At 35.7% G+C, this 21,108-nt stretch overlaps 1 protein-coding gene across 7 annotated transcripts in view; it reads left to right on the plus strand.

Moving 5' to 3' along the window:
* LOC149778285 (alpha-1,3-mannosyl-glycoprotein 4-beta-N-acetylglucosaminyltransferase C-like) overlaps positions 1 to 11,778 on the plus strand; it is a 54,655-nt gene extending 42,877 nt beyond the window's left edge. For 4 of the 7 annotated variants that reach the window (XM_089939089.1, XM_089939083.1, XM_089939085.1 and 1 more), the window contains exons 2-5: positions 1,892 to 2,022; positions 4,660 to 4,739; positions 8,359 to 8,404; positions 9,113 to 11,778. In XM_089939089.1, coding sequence (XP_089795215.1) covers positions 1,929 to 2,022; positions 4,660 to 4,739; positions 8,359 to 8,404; positions 9,113 to 10,308 — 1,416 coding nt within the window. In that variant the 5' untranslated portion in view covers positions 1,892 to 1,928 and the 3' untranslated portion in view covers positions 10,309 to 11,778. Of the gene's footprint in view, positions 1 to 1,041; positions 1,178 to 1,284; positions 1,370 to 1,891; positions 2,023 to 4,659; positions 4,740 to 8,358; positions 8,405 to 9,112 lie in introns of those variants that run through there. The other 3 variants (XM_089939084.1, XM_089939086.1, XM_089939087.1) reach the window with 2 other exon arrangements.
* Positions 11,779 to 21,108: the final 9,330 nt, after the last annotated feature.

A 21,108-nucleotide genomic window follows, 5' to 3' on the forward strand; every position in this document is an offset into this window, starting at 1 on the left:
TTGGTGGGGTGGGGGGGTGTTAGTTATGTCTGCTGGTTTGTGGTTTGTTTGGTCTGTGTCTGTGACCAGAATTTGGGGTCCCAGTGTGATGTTGGTTGTATTCGAGTTTGCTGTGGTTGGTACGACTTGCGTTAATCTTGCTTGTTTTACATGCTTTATTGGTGCTGTTTGGAGTTGTGATATATGCAATATTTTTACTGATTTATTGATAGGGTTGTTTGGTGGTTTGTGTGTTTGCGTGTTTGGATTGAATAGAGACATTTGTTTGGACCTAGTTTGCATTCTTCTACTTAAATTGCGTATAGCATTGAATGATGACTTATCTTTTGTTTTTGTCCTAACCCAGTCTGCTCTTCCGCTAGAAGTCTCTCGTGTTCCTATCGTTCCTTTGTTTGAGAGTTCCTTTGTTCTGTGCAATTTCTTTGTTCACCGCTTGGCGGTTTGCTAATCGTTTCCTCTTCTTGGTATTATTTCTTTGCTCTTGTTTTCCTGTTCCTTTATTCTATTTTAATTGGTGATGGTGGTGGCCACACTCAGTAGAACTTTTAAAATTATACACCAAGCCGGATTTACACAGTAAACAAATCAAGCAAATTGAGAGACAGTTTTCAAACTTGACGTTATGGGAATGACGTCACTTGCGTTAATCACAAAAACCTTACACAATTCTCTCTCGGCAACATTGTGTAAACTTCAATAAAATTTGCAATAATATCAGAGCTAAAAAAATACGTTTGTTCGCTGTGACGTAGAAAAGCCTTGATTGATTGCTAGGGACGTCCTCCACGGTTATATAAACTGATCAAAACTCTGTTTACTTAGGCTATGTGGTGTCACGAGATTGTACCTATTCAGCAATTAGCTTTAATTCCTCTGATATACGTTTGAATTAGTAAGCCCAATATTCACCATTTAAAATTATACCAGAATCAACGTTATTGTGCAATATAAAATATATTTCATAGAGCAAAGAATTAAAGTTTGATAAAGTCTCTGACCAAGATGGTATCAAAATGTATCACACCTTTTTTTTTCTACCAGCCAACCTGTCGTCTACAAAGCAAAGATCACCAACACAAATAACGACACTGCGTTGTATATTTGCGTGTGTTGGGTTAAGTGTGGGGTTGCTCGGTATTTTGATACGGTTGAGTGTATCTAAAGAAATACCTACCAGGTAAGTTATATTTCAACTTCGTATGAAAACAACAACTTCGAAAATAATACATTGATGCGTATGTGATATTTTTAGTTCGCATTGACATAGTATATACAGGTATGGCCAATATCCTTTGCTAATCACGAATGGGAGAATATATGTAGGTGGGTGTCATACGAACGAATTACGAGGGACACTCCCTATGTTAGGGTCAGTATGGGTGTTTGGGCAGTTTAAGATCTACCTTCGAACTGTTTTATATTTAACTAGTTAGTCAGCATACTGTATTATTCTCAATGTGCAGCACATTGCAGAAATTTATCAGATTTTGATGCTAACTGGTAAACATATTATCAGGAATATGCGAACTAACATGTTGTGCTATGTATACACACTTTTTTAACATCTGAGTGAAGAGGGAAAATATCTTCAATGACACACACACACACACATACACACACATACACTTCTTGCCTTTAAGTCCAATTGTTATCATTACCAACACCGTTCTATAAATACTGCATAGTTTTATAAATATTTGCTATGACTTAGACAAGGTTCGAACCTACGACCTCCCGCATACGAGGCGGATGCTCTAAACATTTAATGATAGATAGATAGATAGATAGATAGATAGACAGATTGACAAAGAGCTCTGAAAATGAAATATTGTTAAGTACGGTTAAGTAGATTCGTTTGTCTGACGTTATTGTGCTATGTCTATATTTCCAGACTTCTGAACGGTAAACATCTGGTTTAATCATCAGTTATGAGGAGAATAACATCATTGCCGTTGGCCTGGCTGGCGGTCATCTGTTTGGCTGTGCTGAATATTGTTCTGCTGTATACATGTTCATCGATCGGTATACTCTCTCTCTCTCTCTCTCTCTCTCTCTGAAACTGAAGTCAATGGTAAAAAAATATTATCATCTACTAAAGACTAAGTGGACTTGTAAATCGGGCCAGCATGTAATCACCATGCTATTCTCTCCGAACCGAAGTACTTGGCAACAAAATATGTTCATCTGCGAAAGACTATATGCACATTTAAATCGACCAGCAGTCATCAGGATGTGAATCTTTACAGAACAGTAGTTCGTGCCACATAATTTTTGAAAGCATGGAAGAAAGGTCTTAATATTTTGAAGCCTTAGGAAAGTGAAATAAAAAAGTTCAAAGCAAATTACATATAACTAAACAGACTAACAAATACATCCGAGGCGGGGAGGCAGCGGATAATTAGACTTCTAAAGGGTGGAGGTGTGGCTAGGATTTCAATCGCAGACATTTGATCGAGTGGTTATTAATAAATCTCATTATTGTCGCAGATAGATAACATGGTCATTAAATAAATCGCATTTCAATCGCAGATATTTAAATCAAATGGTTATTTAAAAAGTCGCCATACAGTCGCAGATAGATAAAATGCTCATTAAGTAAATCGCATTAGAGTCGCAGATAGATACATCAAATGGTAATTAAATAAATCGCATTTCACTGGCAGGTAGGCACATAAAATTCTCGTTAAATAAATCGCATTTCAATCGCAAATAGATTGATCAAATGATCATTCAAATAAATCTTGAGGATATGTCAAATAAAGATGTAATCGATAATAATGAAAAGGTCGAAATCGAGAGAAATTTATTAAAAATATATGCATCAACAACAATTTTGCTAAGAGATGTATGTTTCATCATTAGTATATAGAAATCGATACCTATTGAATGTTTGACGTTAAGGTGTTTTCCATAGGTTCACTAAATGAGTTCAACCGTTATGGTGAGTCCTAAAGCGCCATGCCTAAGGACACATCACATTAGCCATGGTGGGTATGATTCGTTGGTTGGAACTCAACCCCACACCCTCCTGATCATGAGTCAAACGCATTAACCACCAAGCCATCGCAGCTCACGTATGCAAAATGAATGACAAATGTGTGCTTTTACCATGGGTAAGGGTCAATCATAGAAAATTTGCTTCAAGGTTTTGGTCCAAAACAAATGTGTTAATTTGCTTGTATTTCGTTGAACTCTCGATAGATTCTAATAACACTTTCTTAGAGTTGTTGTTGTTGTTGTGGGGTTTAACGCCATTTTTCACGATAGGCTATGCATGGCGGCCAGTATTAATGGTGTAGGAGGAACCCGAGAAAACCCCGGGAAGAACCACCGACCCAGGAGAAACTACTGGCATGCTTTCTCACATACCCGCATTGGCCGAATCCTAGACTCGAACCCACGCCGACAGAGGTGAGATGGCAGTGATCCTTAACGGAGAGCGCTTTACACCTTTCAGGCACTCGGGGCCCCTCTTTCTAAGAGTCATTATGAAGCTAAGAAATTTCGTTCTATTACACAATTACTTGTCCATGTGACCTCAACTTCATACTTAGGAGGAAGCATTATGATGCAAAAAAAATTTTGTTCTGTGACACAGTCACCGCTTCGGTGGCCTAGTGGTTAGAGTGTCCGTCTCGGATGTGGGAGGTCGTAGGTTCGATCCCCGGCCGGGTCATACCAAAGACTTACAAAAATGGTACTAACAGCTGCCTCGCTTGGCACTCAGCATCAAGAGGTTATTGTTAGGACTGGTCGGCCTGGTGTCAGGATAATGTGACTGGGTGGGACATCATGCCACATGTCTGCGGCATGATGCCCCAGTGCTAGATATCATAATAAACTGTCACACTGCAGACATCGTAGCGATATAACTGAAAAGTCGTTAAAGCTACGTTAAAAATCAAAATAACACACACACACACACACACACACAAGGTCACAGTCATAGAAAATGTGCGTTAAGCTTTTTCTTCTAGTTCCTTTCAATTGCTTATATGTTCTAAAGACCTAACAACCTTTAAACCTTGGGATCAAGGTGCGTGCGTGTTTCTTAAGACCTTAATGTACGTGTCTTACAGGTGTTTCTTAAGACCTTAACGTACGTGTCTTACAGGTGTTTCTTAAGACCTTAATGTACGTGTCTTACAGGTGTTTCTTAAGACCTTAATGTACGTGTCTTATAGGTGTTTCTTAAGACCTTAATGTACGTGTCTTGCATGTGTTTCTTAAGACCTTAATGTACGTGTCTTACAGGTGTTTCTTAAGACCTTAATGTACGTGTCTTACAGGTGTTTCTTAAGACCTTAATGTACGTGTCTTACAGGTGTTTCTTAAGACCTTAATGTACGTGTCTTACAGGTGTTTCTTAAGACCTTAATGTACGTGTCTTATAGGTGTTTCTTAAGACCTTAATGTACGTGTCTTGCATGTGTTTCTTAAGACCTTAATGTACGTGTCTTACAGGTGTTTCTTAAGACCTTAATGTACGTGTCTTACAGGTGTTTCTTAAGACCTTAATGTACGTATCTTACAGGTGTTTCTTAAGACCTTAATGTACGTGTCTTACATGTGTTTCTTAAGACCTTAATGTACGTGTCTTACAGGTGTTTCATATCCCTTATATGACTGAATAATAATCAGATATATATGTCTTTTCAGCAAGCGGTACTTTCAACATACGGCATAAGGAGGTCTCATCTACACAAGAACAAGTCGAAAAAGACGTTTCAAAGACGCTGGTATTTCATACATAAAATTTAGTTAATAATAATAATAATAATAATAATAATAATAATAACGACGAACACAATTACTAGGACGACAATTACAACAACAATTAGATATGCATAACTTAATATTATAAAATATCAGTGACAATAGAGTCTTAGCAAACATAGGTAACGTAAATTACACAGAAAGAACAGCAAAAATAGGACCCACGTCATATTAGAGAGACTATATATATATATATATATATATATAATACTAGTGCTAGATTTTGCAGCTATTTTTGCGAGGTAGAATAAGTTAAAAGCTTTAAAAGTGCCCAGCTGCAATGTAAGCAAGTACTATTAAAAACCAACTCGAAAATAAAAAATAACATTTGACTTGTGTATTCGCTTATAGGTCGGGCCACCAGCAAGCTGAACAGACCCAGATATGATTGGCTGGCAGATCTAGGTCAATGCAGATTATTGGGTTCAATTAGTCAAATACATTACATAGACCCTGGCCTGTTGCAGCGTTACACGTTCAGGGTTTATGTTGTTTACATTTGAATCCGTATTAAAAGCTAATGCACTGAGTAACAAGATTGGAAGGAATATACGACAACTAGTATGGTGTACTAAAACTTTTAGCATGACAATAATTAAAAATGGACCATTTTGCAAAGGACCATTTGTGAAAATGTAGAAGAAAATTAAAAGTAACAAACGAGGAATGCGTTTACTGTGTATTCCTTCCTTGTGATCCAACAAACTTCTGTATGCTTAGAAAACTTGCTCGTATGTCTGTACTAATGACCGACCAATTGTTTTATAGAGCCATTTCCATGTTTTTTATTTGTCTTTTGTTCATCAACATGCTGTTTTGGCGTATGATGGAATAGCTTGTAAATCCGTCTTTTGGTGGATGATGTACATGCTATGTTTTATCTCCTTCATAACTGTATTATGGCTAAGAGTGATACATGTCTCCATTTTTAGAAAGTGGAAATATATTAGTTCCTCTTGTTTGTTTGGATTATTTTTTTTTTTTTTTATTAACCCCGTAATAGGTTGACCAATGGGTCGGGAAACCATCCCAGAGTCACCTTACAATCAAACATTTCTGGTTATCAGATAATCTAGGGATAATAAATATAATCTACAGAGAAAGTAAAAAAGAAAAACACACACACACACACGCATATACACATGCATATGACACACAATCTAGGTGACATGGCTTTTGTGATATTACAGTATTTTGTTCTGTTTGTTTGGATTAACCTTTATTCAGAAGGAACATATATTTCTGTTTCGTGTTTGTTTTGCCAATCTTACCGAAGTTGTTATCGGTGAAGTTAGTTTTTCTTCCTGCTCTGGTATCTCTGTGAAATTTATGTTGTTATGGGATTAACGCCATTTCTCCGCACATGATACATGGCGACCAGTATAACTGGTAGAGGAAGAACCCGGGAAAACCTCGGAAAGAACCTTGCTTTCTCATATACCTACATTAGCCAAGCCCGAGACTCGAACTCACACAGACAGGGTTACGATGGCAGTGATCGGTAAAGGCGAGTGATTTAGACCACTCAATCACCCGGGTCTACTCTGTGTAATTTATTGGCACCGAGTTACGGCTAAAATGAGATAAACAGAAGTTAACAACTATATCTTCTTCAACAACTTTCTTTTCAAAAACTGATTTCAGTCTATTTTGCATTTTTGTTGTTAAAAAGCATTAGTTCAATTTAGGTCTTATAAATGTTATACAAATGCTTCCTTGAAGAAGATGTCCATCCTTCATTATTACCATACTATTGCTTACAGTTTCGTTAGAATACTTGCTTATAGTCGCCTCAAAAATCTTGCAAATCGATCTTCCTAATCTCCAAATCTGATGTCTGTGCAATCTAAAATGTTTAGAAGGTGTGTACCTATACGCTTCTTTTCATCCTTGGATGATGACCGACAGGAAACTCTTTGTAAATTATCATATTTCTGTCCTTATAAATAAATTGCCGTAGTCTATACCTATATGTGTGTCGTTTTCTACTAATGATCCTTTAGGCGTGTTTGTTCGTTTTATTATGTAATGCCCTCTTCATGAATTATATATCATATCATTTCTACCTACTTGCAACGTCTAGCGTAGCCTGTAAGTCTAGGAAGGAAATCGTTATATTGCCACCTTGATACAAATACCTTTAACATCATTCCTTTTGTCGAACTCTAAAATGAGAATGTATAAATGACTAAGTCTGTTCAAATACATCGGTGTATCCCCAGCAACATCTATTTTTAAACTTGAAAGTTAGACCTGATACGGAGTATTACTAAAGACTGGGTTTACCCCTAGCCCATTTACAACCCTGGTCACAAAATTATATTTTAAGAACTTGGACTATTGACAAATGTTGGTGTTTCTTTTTAATCTTCCCACCATGTCGTTTTAACTATATTTGTATCAGCTAACAAACATATAGAGCAAAGTTAGTCGTACAGCAGTTCTTTTGTTTGAACCCGTGTTAGCGAGAAATTCGACATAACAGTCACTTTTCCATCGGCAGCAACACGGTTTGTTAAAGTTTACGTTAAATTTATTTGCATACATTCTACACCTCTTAGTTCCAATCCTACTTGGCATGAATTATTAGAAAAATTATACAATTCGTTCTCCGACATGATCGTTTGCCATTTGTATATGGGATGAAAGTCAATGCCTCAGAAAATTTGCGTTAATGTTTTTGTTAGAGCTTGCAAACATTTCCTAAACCCTTGATGGATTCTCTTCAAACCTGGCATGAATCAATATAAAGCTAGGACAAGTTATTCTACGACATGTATTCTAGAACCTATAACATCTTTTATATTGGAGTCAATGTCACAATCATAGACAATTTGCGGTAAGTTTTCCGTTAAAATGTTTTTGTTGTTGATTGGCTTATATATCCCGAACAAATTGACGGATTGTCTTCATCCATGGATTGGCAATTATGAATTTCAAAAGTCCTCGCTCAAGTTTTTGGGCAAAGGATCAAGGTCACACGTTTCACGGCAATGCTTTGATCGTGGCTAGCACCTGCATTCCTGATCCCCTTGTTTAATTGTCACCTGCTGTCCTCTAACACTGAACTGGTCTTTCCAAATTAATTTTAAAAAATCATTATGTTTTAACAAAAAGGAGGTGTGCTAGGAACGGGGTTGCAATTTGCTGCCACTTTTTGAAGTTTATGCTATTTATGTCTGTTAAGCAGGCGTTTTATCGGGCAGTTTCTAACAGTAACCAATATCAATAATAGAAAATGTTCCTCTTCAAGACATGTTCGTTATCCAACATGTCTTTATCTAGTTATTTCCTTTCATAAAATAATACCTAATTTGAATGGTCCAGTAATTTTATAGAAGTAGGCTAAATGAGAATACATGAATCAGAATTTCTAGAAGGTTACCTATTTGTTTATTTATGCATTTATTGTTTTATTTATTTAAGAATAAAGTTAGTAATACTTTAAAATTTGACTTTGAGACAGATAACGAGAGAGAGAGAGAGAGAGAGAGTGAGAGAGAGAGAGACGGTGTCAGAGACAAAGAGAGACACAGACGCGTTAATGCATATTATCACAGTTTCGATTTTTATCTATTTCAGGCAAGGAATGCCAATATTTCAGGACTTGTTTTAAAGAATACAAAAGGTACGGTAATTATATTAAGAGTCCTCATGCATACGAACCGCAATGCGAGTAACGTCCAATCAAACAAACGATGTCTTAGCATGAAACTGATATCATGTAAACTAAATTCTAACACAATAACGTTGTTGCTTTATGGAAGCAAACCATGTGTTTCTCTTAATATTCTTGATATTTGCGTGAAATAAACTTTATTATACTCGGGAAAAATTGTTCTTTCGCCATTCGCAAAATTTCACAATGTCATTTTTATACCCAAAGTAACGTTTTCTCGCTTAGCGGCTCGTATGCATACGTTGTATAATGTACACTTCATAATCATATATTCAGAAACTGAGGTCGATTGGTTACAAAGGACTCACATGGAGAGTCACATAGGTTATTGGTGTGCATCAAAGATGCACATTAACATTCTGGTTTGGTTGGCCTAGGACCACTTTCATTTTTTGTGCCTAATGATTTTTAGTCAATCTTTCTTGTGCAACATGAACAAAGTCATGCAAGTTGTTGTATATATAGTTATATTTTAAAACGAGAAGAACTGACTTGACGAATACTAGTAATATTTTATCGCAATCTTAACCATTCAATTGTTTATACCTTTTAATGGAGGATAAAATGAACCGATTTTTCGTTATTCATGAGTCATCACGCCGTATCTCGTTTAACGTTCAACAAGAGCATTTTATCTTCCTTTCTTTATCACCGCAGTTTTCCTGGTGATCGGCATTCCAACGATCTACCGTGCAGGTGGTTCCTATCTTTTTGCTACATTATCTTCATTGGTGTCATGTACTTCGCCTGAAGATAGATCTCGTGTCAAAATTGTTGTTCAGCTGAGCGACTTCAACATTTCGTATCAGGAGAAAGTGAAAGGAAAAATCCGAGAAATGTTTCCGAAGGAACTTTCAGACGAATTCATACTGATACACAATGTGAGCGCTGAGAAATATCCATCTCTGGAACACCTCAAACAAAACTTCGGAGATTCAACAGTTAGAGTAAAATGGCGTGCCAAGCAAACTCTAGATGCGGCTTTCTTAATGCAATACTGTCAAGATTTGGCGGAATATTATGTTCATATTGAAGATGATGTGATAACAAGACCGGGATATGTTCGAGAAATATCAGAGTTTATAAAAGAAAGTGGAAGTTCATGGTCTGTTCTGGAACTCTCCTTTGTCGGAGCGATCGGAAAAGTTTTCCGAAATTCAGATCTTCCAAAGTTAGTTAGTCTGTTGACTTCTTTCTATGAGGAGCAACCTATTGACTATCTATTTATGTATTTCAAATCAATAACGGTCCAAACAAAGCAATATGTAAGAATTCCGACGGTATTTAAACATATTGGAGCGAAGTCCACACTCGCTAATCAAACAAGATCAGATGGGATCGATTCTTTATACTTCTTTCTTCAGCAGAAGCGATTAAAGGGAGATAATCCAAATGCGACCATTGAGACAAATCTCGGTGTCTATCAAGAGTATTACATTGACAAGGCGTATAACAAACTAAACAGTGACTTTTTCTGGGGATATACAAAAAGTTCAAAGAACTTTGTTTTGATAATTTTCACCGTTCCTCAAAATGTGACTAAATTAGTCATCGAATCAGGTTTCATTGCAGATGAAAATAATTTGTTCAATCCACTCAATGTTTCTTCAAATCTGTATAGACGAGACTACATTATGAAATGGAGTTTAGATTATAGTAATGAATTAGTCAACAAAGAAACTTCATCTACGTGTGATGTATTTCGAATTCTACAGGAGTATGTGGAAGGACCGGTTCAAGTAGAAGATATCCTCAGAAAGACGAATGGCCATGTAAATTGTCTTAGGCTTTCCATTGTCTCGCAAGTTAATTGGATATTTATACGCGAAATTGGCGTCTACGTTACTTCTTGATATGATTTCCACGGGAGGGGGATATGGGCCTACTCCACCCTTCTTCCTTTCGAAATAAAAAAAACATGAGCGCCAAACAATAGGAACGTTTCCAAGAAAAATATTTGTTTTCAGTTACATGGATACAGTTATGCATTAGAAACGATTAAATTGCAGGAGCTTCTAGGGGTACCGTCAGTTTATAAAGTTCCATCCCAAAGACCCCAGTTTTACTTATTTACACCCACCACTAACACTATCACCCTAATAAAAACTAAAAACAAAATTATTCCTGGATCCGCAACTGATTTTTATTTGAGACTCGTTGTTCTTGATGTAAAGATGACACAAATCATCCCGATAAACTTTGGTAATATGGATTTCATAATTATGTTTCATCATTCGGTTCAAACACGTCCTTTGTACGGAAAATGGAGATGGTCTTCGAGTTCTCATAACCTATTTAGAAGCCTTTCTCCCAGTATGCAGCTCAATGTATAAATAATGGCTAGCTCCATGTTCATATTTAAGAAAGAAAATTAATATTTCAGCATGCAAATCGTAGAAATCCAGAGCAATAACCAACATCAAACCACAAGGAAATGAAGACAATACAAGGAAGAGATATGCATATCACAATACATGTGAACCAAAGAACAGTATTATGTCAATTTTTCGCACTGCATCTATCTCTAAATCACGTTTACTAGAAAAGTGATGCACGTCAGGCGATACAAGCGTTCAAGTGATATAGATCAGGAGATAACACATTTAAAGTCATCCAGGTCATGAGGTGCAAGTTTTATAGTGATGTACGTCAGCAGATACAAATTGTAAAGGGATACACGTCAGGAGATAAAGTTTTAAAGTGATACGCGTCAGGAGATAAAAATGTAACGGGATACACATCAGGAGGTACAAATTGTATGGTGATGCATGTCAGGAGATACAAATTGTAAAGTGATACACGTAAGGAGATACAAGATTTAAAGTGATACACGTCAGGAGATACAAGTTTTAAAGGGATACACATCAGGAGGTACAAATTGTAAAGGGATACACGTCAGGAGATACAAGTTTTAAAGGGATACACGTAAGGAGATACAACTTGTAAAGCGATAAATGTCAGGAGATACAAATATTAAAGTGATACATGTCAGGAGATACAAGATTTAAAGTGATGCACATCAGGAGATACAAGTTTTAAAGGGATACAATCGAGGAGATACAAGTTTTAAAGTGATACACGTCACGAGGTACAAGAGTTAAAAGGATACATCAGGCGAAACAAATTTTCAAGGGATACACGTCAAGAGATGTAAGTTTTGCATAAATCAAGAACTTAACATGTCTGTAATGAACTTGCATTATATTGGACCAATTTAACACCTTTGTCCAAGTTCTCTAAAAAAAAATAAATCATGTTTTAAAAAACCCCACCTGAAACTGATAATAAATATGTTTTCTTTATTAAATATGTCAAATGCTTCATTTTTTTGTTAATTTTTGATTTCCACCTTCAGCGATCCTACACTCCATGTCACCCAATCACTTACGGTTGCATGAATAATTGGAATCCCATCGTTGTTATCTATTCATCACCTAGACAATCTCTCTCTCTCTCTCTCTCTCTCTCTCTCTGCCTGGTGACTATGATAGATGTATTTCCGCATTTTCATTTAATAGCCTACACACAGACTCTTGAGGTCAACAATGGAGCAGAAGTAGTAAAGCAAAAGTCTCAAGATGGAAGGAAGAAAGGAATGAACATGACTGAAAATGTAGGTTTATATTGAAATGTGAAAAGAGACTGTAAGGAAGCAAATTTATGTCGATCTATGAAAAGCACATTACTTTGGGCCAGAGAACAATTAATTAGATTTATGGGGACAGGTGCTTGTTAAATTGCTATGCTGCAATGATTTCTAATGTCTGTGTCGGGAGAGGATGTGATTCTTAATTAAGCTTTCGTTTACTTAGCCGTTAGACGACTAGAAATGGGACGTTTAACTTCGATTTTATATAGGAACTGTCAGAAATTGAAATGCTCCAGAACAGTTATTCGGAAAAGTAAACGTCAGGTTGACCGCAATTTTTGCGCATAGTTACAAAAGGCGGTAAATGTATTTAACCCTGATTGGTTACGCTAAATAAGAGGCGTTTTTCCCACACGAAATTCCTTGGGCTGTAAATACCCCCACCTACCCCCCTCACACACACACACACACACACGCAGACACACATCGAAAAATCTGGTCAGTCTACAACTTTCCTTTAAGAGTGAAAATATAAGGGACTCCGAGAATAAATTTGGAAGAAATTCTCTCGTAAAACGTTTACAAAGGGTCCGGATGTCTGGAAAACAGACACAATTCTGGTGGTATAAGCGAACACAGCTTGAAGCACGAGGTATATGCGTCAGTTTCATATAATTTGTTGATACCAATATTATGACTTGCATGAATTTATTTTCTTATATTTGCATGAATTAATTTGTTTAAATTCGTAGATCAACTTTCTTGATATGAGATGACTGTGCTTGAATTCATCTGAATTCGTACAATAATATTTATATAAGTTTGACGAATTGGTTGAAGTTGTCGTCTTTTTTGTATAGGAATCGGGTATTCTAAGATTTCATACATTACTTTAGTTGATATGAGTTACGAGAATCCATTTGTATTCACCGATCTTAGATGATTTCACGTATGATAAAGACTTTAATTGTGTATTCGCTGAAAATAGCGTAGTTAAGCCATATAATGGAACTGTTATGTCTCGTGTGCTGTTAATGTGAGTCAGGATCGAATAGCCATTAGGCAGTGTGTTAATCTTATGAAACTGTGTTTGTTTATGGTCTACCATGTTTAGCTTACCAGATAGCCTTGGTATCTGTCTGAATTCCGATAGAACAATATCCGACCATAACGAGATGGGTGTAATGTATATCACAGAACCGGCATAGTTCAGATTAGAGAAAATTTGGTCTGCAGACCCCTTGTTACTAACACAATCGCAGTGCGATGCAGTCAGTTTAGGACAAACATTATGGCCAGCTGATACACACTGAAGTGGGTATCCTCAATTATCCTCAATAAATGAATGATGCGCAGCGAAAGATAGGACAGTCAGAACTTAAAACTACTTGTGTGACATAAACAGAATGTAGTCTTTTTTCACCTCGAAGGAAAAAAGTTGGATCTTCCTCCAGATAAAAGTAAACAAAAACATTATACCGTCAGCTATCTTTGATCTTCGTACATTTTTGTGGGAGTCACCTTTACCTGGATGGGCGTTTAAAACAAGTGATGAATTAGCTTGCGGACAATGTTTGTAGTACATGGGGTGGACTTCACACGACATAAGATTACAGTGTTGTCATGGCAGCTTTTGCTTCAGGCGCCATGAAATATGTCAGCCATATTGAATGCAGATGATGAGAGATGAACAGGAAAACAGACAATATGGTTGTAGCATGTCTTTGCTGGTACGTTTCTTTACGTATCCGATGGTAATCTTTTATAACAAAAGTTATGCATTTTTCAAGCGATTTAATAGAAATTAGTGTACTGAACTACAAATTCCAGATCGATTACTGACAGGTGCATTTATTTTTGTAATAATCAAGGTCATGTAGATATCCGAGTGTGTGTGTGATTAGGATTTTAACGTAGCTTTAACAATTTTTCAGTCATATCGCTACGATGTCTGCAGTGTGACAGTTTATAATGATGTCTAGCACTGGGGCATCATGCCGCAGACATGTAGCGTGATGTCCCACCCAGTCATATTATCCTGACACCAGGCCGACCAGACCTAACACTAACCTCTTAATGGAAAATTGCTACAATTGAACTACCTACACACATACACACAGACACACCGGTTTCGAAACAGGAAACAGCATACCAGGGCAAAAATATTATACATTTTTCTTATATGATCAGGACAATTTTATCTGCTTTGACAAGTGCGATAATTTACGTCGGCCTTGCTCAAACATTGAAATTGCACTTACTGTTTTTGTACAACTTTTATGGCTTTCAAAAATGGTACATTAGTATTTTTTGGATATTATTTCTGGGTTTAGTAATCGATCATGTAAGAATAACAATCCAACATGGTTTGTTGTGTGGAAACGGTTTCCAGAAAACTTGGAAAAGACCTTAAACAATCAGGGTTATCCTCCCGTAAACCGTGTATATTGCATATACAAAGGTATTATTAAAATCAATGTAGTCTCAACGTAGTAAAAATGACAAATCCTTTGATAGAATATTTGGTAAACATATTATGCAGTTAAACTTCAATTAGTTTGATTTTGATACATATTATAGTTTGCATTATAACAGGACTTATGCATGTATCGTATACTGTATGAATGTGTTTGATTTTGACTGACAGATAAGATTTTTTACACAATTATGGGGCACAAATGCCAAGGGGTTGGGTGCAAGTAACAGGTTTGGACCTCTCGCCCTCTATCAATTAACCGACACTTTTGATTTGATTTGTAACTAGCCCTTCTGGAGTAGATCGGCCATATTCAGATACCTTTTTTTTATTCCCAATTTCCCTTGAATAATCAATTAGAAAGATGGCCGACAAATTTTTTTATAGTAAAAGTAAAAGAAAACAAATAAAAAGGTTCCAGAGGGCGGAAAAAGAGACATCACAACGAACAATCAAAAACAAAAATACTGCGCAAGATTTCACAAACTTATTTGGGCCAGTTAGATTCACATTTCAGAGCGGACAAAAGTAATTTCAAGATTTCATAGAAGCCGGAATTCTGGGATTCAGATCATAGAAACTAGAGATGTAAGGTTGACATAAGAGCTGCAAGAATTGTTAAGTTCTTGCAAAGCTTATGAAGGCAAGAAATGAGGTCTCCAAGATAGCTAAAAGAGAAAAATATTTCGATGTTATAACCTGCTTCAAAATACAAATCAAAAAGCCTTAAAGAGATTGGATATTAATACGAGAAACTGCTATCTTCATAATGAAAATCTAATATGACGTATATGTATTTTCGTATGCATATATTTTCTGCTCGGATTTATCTCACCTCAGTTGAACCGATCGTCGTGGTTGCGCGAAAAGGGTTTCTTCTTACTCAAAATGGTATGCTTAACGTCAGTCTCTTGTTCTACCACAAACGTCTTCATTTCGATACGAAACGAGATACACAGTTCACCTTTCACTAACGTGTACGTTATATCGGTATAATTGCATGCATCAGTTTAAGTTTTGCTAATCCGTTTGTGCGCTGAATTATCTTGCTGGAAAGGTGTTATAGATACCAAATAAACGATCTTCGAGTCATTTTGTAATGTTTTACTACGTAAGTCTGGTCCTGGTACTTTTCTAGTGTGTTATATTGCATTCAAACTCTTTCATTCTATTTCATGTTTTGATACAGTGTGCAATGAAATCGTTTCTGTTAAAACCTGAGAAATGAGAACAATTCCTAACTTTATTTCCGCCCTATTCTGGAATTCGTCATAAACAATTTTGCTATTTTGATCCAGCTCTGAAACGTATTTTGACCTAGTTGGCATGACTCAGCATCCAGCAGTTACATTTACTGAAGCCAGCTTTGTTATGGACTGCCTAGATCGATTCAACTTTTTTATGACTTGTAGACTCTGATCGATTCAACTTTTTTATGACTTGTAGACTCTGATCGATTCAACTTTTGTAATAATTGTAGACTCTGATCGATTCAACTTTTTATTACTTGCAAACTCTGATCGATTCAACTTTTTATTACTTGAAGACCCTGATCGATGCAAAGTTTTTATTACTTGTAGCCTCTGATGGATTCAACTTTTTATTAATTGTAGACCCTGATCGATGCAACGTTTTTATTACTTGTAGACTCTGATCGGTGCAACGTTTCTATTACTTGTAGACTCTGATCGATTCAACTTTTGTAATACTTGTAGACTCTGATCGATGCAACTTTTTATTACTTGTAGACTCGGATTGATTCAACTTTTTTATTACTTGTAGACTCTGATCGATTCAACTTTTATTACTTGTAGAAATTAAAAACGTCGCGGTTTTTTGCTTCGTCCTTCTGAACTTTCCAGTATTCTAATGCTGTCCTAAAGTTGTTTTTCTTTCTAAAATGTGCCTCTAGCTATGTATATGTAGGTTTGTATGTAAGTAAGTAGGTAATGTCAGTTTGTACTTATGGATGTATACATATATGCACTGACGTACACGATCAAGAAAGTACAGAATATACTTACGTATGTATGTATGTATGTACGTACGTACGTACGCTCCTGATTGAGGTGAGAAATTGTCCAGACAAGAATTAATGCTGTCATACTTGTTGGTTAATTAACAATATACTACTAATACTGCTACTACTATTACTAATACAATTACTAATTACTAACAATAATAATAATAATAATAATAATAATAGCATTAGTAGTAGTAGTACAGTTTAAAAGCATCGAAAAAGAATAAATGCTTGCATTGTTTCTACGTTTGTTTAGGCATCTGACCAAGAACGAATCAATGTCAACGTGGATCTGTTCACCAGCGAAAACGGCGAAATAAAACAAAGATAGAGTTCCTTTCCGATTGCTGCACTTCATTAAGAAAGACTAAATATTCCATCGTTCACCATGTTACTTCTGAAGAGAGAGAGAGAGAGAGAGAGAGAGAGAGAGAGTCATATCTTCCATCTGATAATTTTCTTTTGCTTTCTACTACAAAGATTATAAAATATACTTAACTTAACAAATAAGAGCAAATATGTTGTCGTAAACGAAGGAATTGGCGTACAAGCAATTGGAATTAGCAGGTCTATACAAAACTTGGAATAAATGCCGAATTAGTAATAAATCTCTTATTTTCAATAATACAAGTGAGTAATATTACATGATGCTAAGAATGTAACGTTCAAAGTCTCAAGATGTACTTGAAAGCAAAGCAGTGGTCACTTCTTTTTAGCAATGTATGGGATATAAAGTCATGTAGAAAATAATAAACAAAAAATCATATCTTTTAGATCAACTCATCTGATGTTCAAGAAAACTAAACAGTTATTCTAATTCATTATTATAAAGAATGTACTAAAAACGTAATTATTCAATAATTTTATGAACCTGATCAGAAAGTAAGGCTCGCTCTAGATTCCTTGTCAAATTATTATTTTTCGTCCGATATTAGGGTCCGTTTTCCTAAAGAAGAGTCTCTGTCAAACTAGAAAGTGCAATATCTCTCATAAAAGTAATAACTGTCGACTCTCGCAAAAGTAATAACGCTCTAATTCTCGTAAATGTAATTACTCTCAATAAGCGGGCATTGTATGTACCGCTGCCTCACTATAATTACAGAGATATGGGGATTTTCTTGTCAATTTATGGGGCTGGAGAATGTCCCATGGGATCTCTCAAGGTGCAACACTGCTGTCATCACCCCGTGACGCGGGTTGGGATGAAAAATAGCGTGCAAAATATTCTTCAACAAAACGATAATTATAACAATTTGAAAAATTAATAGTGAATTGTTGTTTTGCTATCTTCTGCACCAAGATCGGCCGCTTACGTCTTTTGGTACTAGATACTCGAATTCGAAAATAGATTACTCTCATGTCACTACCTCGAAAAATTTGACGTAGAACATATTTGCTGGCACAACTGTTTAGACTCTGCAAATGCTTTACTTAATAAACTTAATCTGAGAGTTCTTGCAAACTTTTTTATTGCCGAGTTTAAACTTTTATGTGTAATATGATTCATTGTGAACTAAGACCCTAAAACAGTTTGTGAAATTATGCGCATGCGGAGAATGCTACCATAAAATCACCTCTTAAATACTCGAACTGACCGATGCTAATTGTTCCATGTTTGATACCAGCTGTTAGCATGAAATAATTGCACTTAATCTAACGGGTAATTTAATTTGTCAAAATGCGAAATTATGATCAAGGTCAACATTCCCAAACCACTGCTTTGTTTTAAAATGTCTTGTAACCTACTTGCTGAAATTAACACAAAGAAACTGGCGTACACTATAGTGTGTAATTCAAACACGTAAAATCGTTTTACATATTTTAGAGGCATTGCATGACAATTCTAAGTCTACACGTCCCCTCCAGTCAGACAATCATATCAAAACGTGCATTTGGGCATGGACTAACCAAATGGTGCTTTTTGCAATCAGATCCGGGAAACTGGAAAAGGTTTTCACAGTCAAGTGTACTCAGTACAGACACGGAAGTCTTTCAATATTACCACATCTATAATGAGATTGGTCTTTCCTAAAAGGGGGCCCCGAGTGGCCGAGTGGTCTAAAGCGCTCTCCGTTACGGATCACTGCCATCTCACCTCTGTCTGCGTGGGTTCCAGTCAAGGATTCGGCTAATGTGGGTATGTGAGAAAGCAGTAGCTTCTCGTGGGTCGGTGGTGTTTTCCGGGTTCTTCCTCCACCGTTAATACTGGCCGATATGTATCGTGTGCTGAAAAATGGCGTTGAACAACTTTCCTAAAAGTTTGTATGCTGTGTTTATGTTTGTGTGTATATGTGTATGCGTGTGCATGTGTGCGAGAGAGAGAGAGAGAGAGAGATTTGAGTGGATGAGGGACGAAGCTGTTGAAGTTGCCGAGGTAACAAATCTGTTTTGCTGACTGTATATCATGATTAATTTCAAAACAACTTTACGAGACTGACCTTCATTCCCGTATATCCGTTTTTCTCAACAATTTTCCTAATGCTCTTAAACACTAAGGCCCTATTCGAGAGATGCATTATTTGTTTACAGCTATAGGTCCCTGGGTTTCAGCAGCTGGTCCATTATGATAAAGTGATGGTAAGGCCGATACTTCAATTGAAGTGTATACAAATATTTCATATGATCAATGGTGTTATTTCAACCAAACATTAAATACACAAAGAAAAATTAATCCTTTCGGTCCCAGATCAATTTACCGACACCGATCAGAATGCATATATATATATATATATATATATATATATATATATATATATATATATATATATATATATATATATATATATATATATACTTTATTTAATAATAATACTTGTGAAATTTGAGCCTTGACTGTTGACCAAAGTTAACCATTCCCTAGAATTAGATCCCTCTGCGAATTTGCATAATGAGAATTAACACATGCACAATTTAGAAATAGCCACTGGTAGTGAAAATCGGCTTTATTTTTTACGGTCTGTTTTTATATAACTAAATAGTACTTTCCATTAGTATATATTCAAAGACTATCGTAACTTATTTCAGGAGTGCAATTATAAGAGGTTAAAGTGGTTTTCTGAATTTATTTTAACTATTAATAGTTACTCCCATAATTCAGTTTATGCATTCCACTTGAACTTGAAGAAAAGTACAAGGTACAGTGAGAAAGTACATTGCGTTGAAGAAGAACATGGACTAGCTGAGCGATGACGGGAGGTAACTCGGCAAGGAATATTAGTGCACGTTGCCAGCTACGGAAAACTCGAAAATATAAGTGCAAACCGATATAATGTACACCAAGCGCTAGCATTAACAATATTGCTGTCATAAATATAAAAATAAGTATCCAGTGCACACATAATTTCACAGTTGCACGACTTAAACATGTTACCCGAAGACGGACTGGATACAATAATAACGAAAATGCCATTATGACATTACATTATAAAAAGACTTAATTCAACAGATTATGCGATACTGTCCAAAATTTGGTAAGTACTATTCTAAATGTCATTTGTAATTTTATACAGGTATATTCCAACTCAAAATTGTTTATATACATTGGATAATAATTACATTTGCTAGAGGCTGCAAGGAACTACCTCCATGACTACCTAAACTGGTCAAAGTATGACAGTCCTATATAGTCTTGTATACGTTTGACTTAGCAGTCTCAATTTTCACCATTATTAAAAGAAACAACATCAATGTGCAAAGAAGAATATATTTTACATAGTAGGGAATTGAGGTTTGATAAAATCGCTGACCAAAATGTTATTTTTTTCATATTATATGAAATTGTACTCTACTGGTACTGTTTTGTCGCTGTTCCGATAAATTCAACAATTACGAATTTTAGATCACGAAACACTCTTTTTTATCTATAAATCACAAAACACTCTTTTTATCTATAAATCAAGAAACACTCTTTTTATCTATAAATCAAGAAGCACTTTTTATCTATAAATCAAGAAACGCTCTTTTTATATATAAATCAAAAACACTCTTTTCATCTATAAAACACGAAGCACTCTTTTTATATATAAAGCACGAAACACTTTTTTCAACTATAAATCACGAAACACTCTTTTCATCTATAAATCACGAAACACTCTTTTATCTATAAGTCAAGAAACACTCTTTTTATCTATAAATCACGAAACACTCTTTTTATCTATAAATCAAACTGTTAAAATTAACAAGATAGCTCTGTCAATACTGTACAATTTTCATATTTTCTCTACAACGTTTAGCTTGAAGCTAATAAAGAAATGAAGCAGCTGCGCATAATGCTCAAAAGAAAGTGTTGCAGGATAGATAAATAGAGACAGAGACAGACACAGAGAGAGAGAGGGCGAAAACGGCGAGATAAAACAAAGATAAGAGTTTCTTTCTGATTACTGCAGTTCATTAAGAAAGACAAAATATGGCATCGTTCACCATATTACTTCTGGAGAGAGAGAGAGAGAGAGTTAAGTAAATCAGTAAACATTTGTTTTGTCTATAACTTTACGTAACAAAATAACAAATAGAAATATGAAGTGAAAGTTATATTTATTTTCCCTTACGTATAAAGGTAAAATGGT

Source organism: Sinohyriopsis cumingii, chromosome 17, assembly GCF_028554795.1.
Source record: "Sinohyriopsis cumingii isolate HCF-2022 chromosome 17, ASM2855479v2, whole genome shotgun sequence".
NCBI classification, from domain to species: domain Eukaryota; kingdom Metazoa; phylum Mollusca; class Bivalvia; order Unionida; family Unionidae; genus Sinohyriopsis; species Sinohyriopsis cumingii.